Below are 2,590 nucleotides of genomic sequence, written 5' to 3' on the forward strand. Positions count from 1 at the left end.
ACGAAACTCGGGCACTTTCGGCGGCACCTTCGTCGGCCGAAAGTCCCACTCCAGAGACGAAAGTCAGGCACTTTCGGCGGCCGAACATTACCTTCGGCGGCCGAAAGTCTGCTTTCAAGCCAAACTCAAACTTTCGGGGGCAAGGTTAGGCGGCCAAACCAAGCATCCACAGGCAGGTTTGGCGGCCGAAACCACCTTCGGCGGCCGAACCTGAGTTCTTCCCAGAAGGGCAGAACTCAGCTTCTCATGCATTCAAGCCTCCCAAACCTTCCAAACACCCCAAAACAAGCACCCAACTTTACCAAAATATGCATAAACCCTTAACCATGCACAAAGGAGCTTAACAACTTGATTAAACTCCAAAAACAACATCAAAAGCATACATAGATAGCTTATGACCCACATAGGCCACAACCATCAAAACAACCCACAATCTCACTTGCTCTTTCCCAATCATTCATACACTCTCCCACATGCATAAACTAGCTTAAACCTACAACAAGGCATCATATAAACATTCATGAGCATCACATGACATACATTGGGCATAAAACCCACATAAACCTAAACATGCATATCTACCCATACTTAACCATCAAAACATTCATAAACTTCATAAAAACACTAGGGAAGCAAGGATCTACACTTACCTCTTGAAGATCGAGGGTGGTGTGATCCCTAACTCGAAGGTGTGGAGGATCCAAGCTCCAAAAGCCTCAAAGCTCCCAAAACTTCTATTTGAGCTTCAATTCTTCAAAACAATGGTGGAACTCATGAAAACTTGAGGGATGGGTAGAGAAAACATGAAAGCGACCAAAGGAGCACAAAAACTCACCTGAGCTCGAGAATGGGGAGAAAACTCGCCCATTTCCGATTTGAAGGCTCTTTATAGGTGGCCTGGTCGAAGACCTTCGGCAGCCTAACGTGCCCCCTAAACTCATGCATGTTCGGCGGCCGAACTTGAGGTTCGGCGGCCGAACCTTGGCTCGTTCAAACCAAGCTTTCGGAGGCCAAAAGCGCTCCCGAAAACTTTCCATGTTCGGCGGTCGAACATCACTTTCGGCGGCCGAACCTGGCAAACGCCTCCTTGGTCTTTTCTTTTCAAAACTCAATTCTTTTCCATTTAAAACCATGAAATCAGTAAAAAAATTTTAGAAAACACATTTTACCCCTCTAGAAGCCTCTGGCATCTTTAGAATTCCAGATTCCAACGGAGATTCCGCCGAAAGGTAGGGATTCCGATGCCGGAATCTAGCCGGATATTACAAAGGGTGTCTCTCCGAGGGTCAGGGCCAACTTCACTTTTCCTTCCACAGGTACCGGTGCTCCTCCAATCCCCTTTACTAGGGCCTGATCCCGAACTAGCTGCTTTTTGGGGATTCTCATCTGCTGAAAGACCCTGTACGGCAATAATTTCACCTTACTTCCATCATCGACCAGGATCTTCCTGACTCGGTAGTTGTGAATGACGACTTCAATAACGAGGGCATCATCGTGAGGCATCTGAATGCTGCGGGCATCTTCTGGGGAGAAAGAGATGACCGTTGGAGAATGTTCTGCCACTTGCATGACTTCAGTACCGCTGCCTTCCCCATCTCGGCCCCTTTTTCTTCCTCTCCTACTCATCCGACCTCCAGTTCCCCCAACGATCATATTGATGGTTCCACTGGAACTATCTTTCACTGGTCCTGTTCCCGACCTCCGAGGTCTTTCTGTTGTAGGATTTTGCTGGGTCCTTTCTCCTTCTGGTTTTTTCACAAAGTTTCGGAGGTGCCCCCTTTTAATCAGCCTTTCAATTTCGCTGATCAGCTGGTAATAGTTGTTGGTGTCATGGCAGTGCGTGTGATGGTATTGACAATATTTGTCGGGATCTCTCTGACTTGCTTCGGCCTTCATGGGCTTCGACCATTGGAGAAACTCCTTGCTTAGGACTGCTATGAGCACTTCGGTTCGGGAGGCATTAAGAGGAGTCAGGGTTTCAGGAACTCGAGGTGGAAATGGTCTTTGGTCCCTCCGTTCCTAGGGTTGTCTGTATGTCTCAGGCTTTTTGTTTTGCCTCTTTTCGTGTCTTTTCGGCCTCTTTTCTTCTGGGGCTTTTCCTCTGTCCGCTGCCTCTTTGGCGAATCTGCTCGTCATCAAGGCATCATCTTGCCTTATGTATTTTTCAGCCCTCTTCATCAGCTCTGCTAGCGAGGTAGGGGGCTTTCTGCTCAGCGAGCCGAAGAACTCGGGAGAGGTTGTCCCTTTCTGCATGGCTTCCACCGCCCTGTCTTCATCTAGTTCAGGGATCTACAGGGCCTCCATGTTGAAACGGGCTACATATTCCCTCAAGGATTCATTCCTCCTATACCTGACAGTCTCTAGGTAACTGGTTTTTCTGTCAGCTGGCAATCCTGCTATGAACCGGTTGATGAAAATATTGGCAAGGTCTCCGAAACTTCTAATACTTTCTGCTTCCAAGTTATTGAACCACGCCCGTGCTGGTCTCGTGAGCGTCGTAGGGAATACCTTGCACATCAAGGCATCTGATAAGGTCTGCAACTCCATGAAAGTTTTATAGTTAAGGACGTGCTCCCTCGGATTTCCCGCT

General features: G+C 48.1%; 1 protein-coding gene across 1 annotated transcript; it reads right to left on the minus strand.

The window, feature by feature from the left end:
• Nucleotides 1-1,251: 1,251 nt before the first annotated feature.
• LOC122725002 lies at nucleotides 1,252-1,896 on the minus strand. Its single transcript, XM_043961404.1, has one exon. It carries the CDS (start codon nucleotides 1,894-1,896, stop codon nucleotides 1,252-1,254), a length of 645 nt encoding a protein of 214 aa, XP_043817339.1.
• Nucleotides 1,897-2,590: the final 694 nt, after the last annotated feature.

The sequence above is a fragment of the Manihot esculenta genome, chromosome 11 (genome assembly GCF_001659605.2).
Source record: "Manihot esculenta cultivar AM560-2 chromosome 11, M.esculenta_v8, whole genome shotgun sequence".
NCBI classification, from domain to species: domain Eukaryota; kingdom Viridiplantae; phylum Streptophyta; class Magnoliopsida; order Malpighiales; family Euphorbiaceae; genus Manihot; species Manihot esculenta.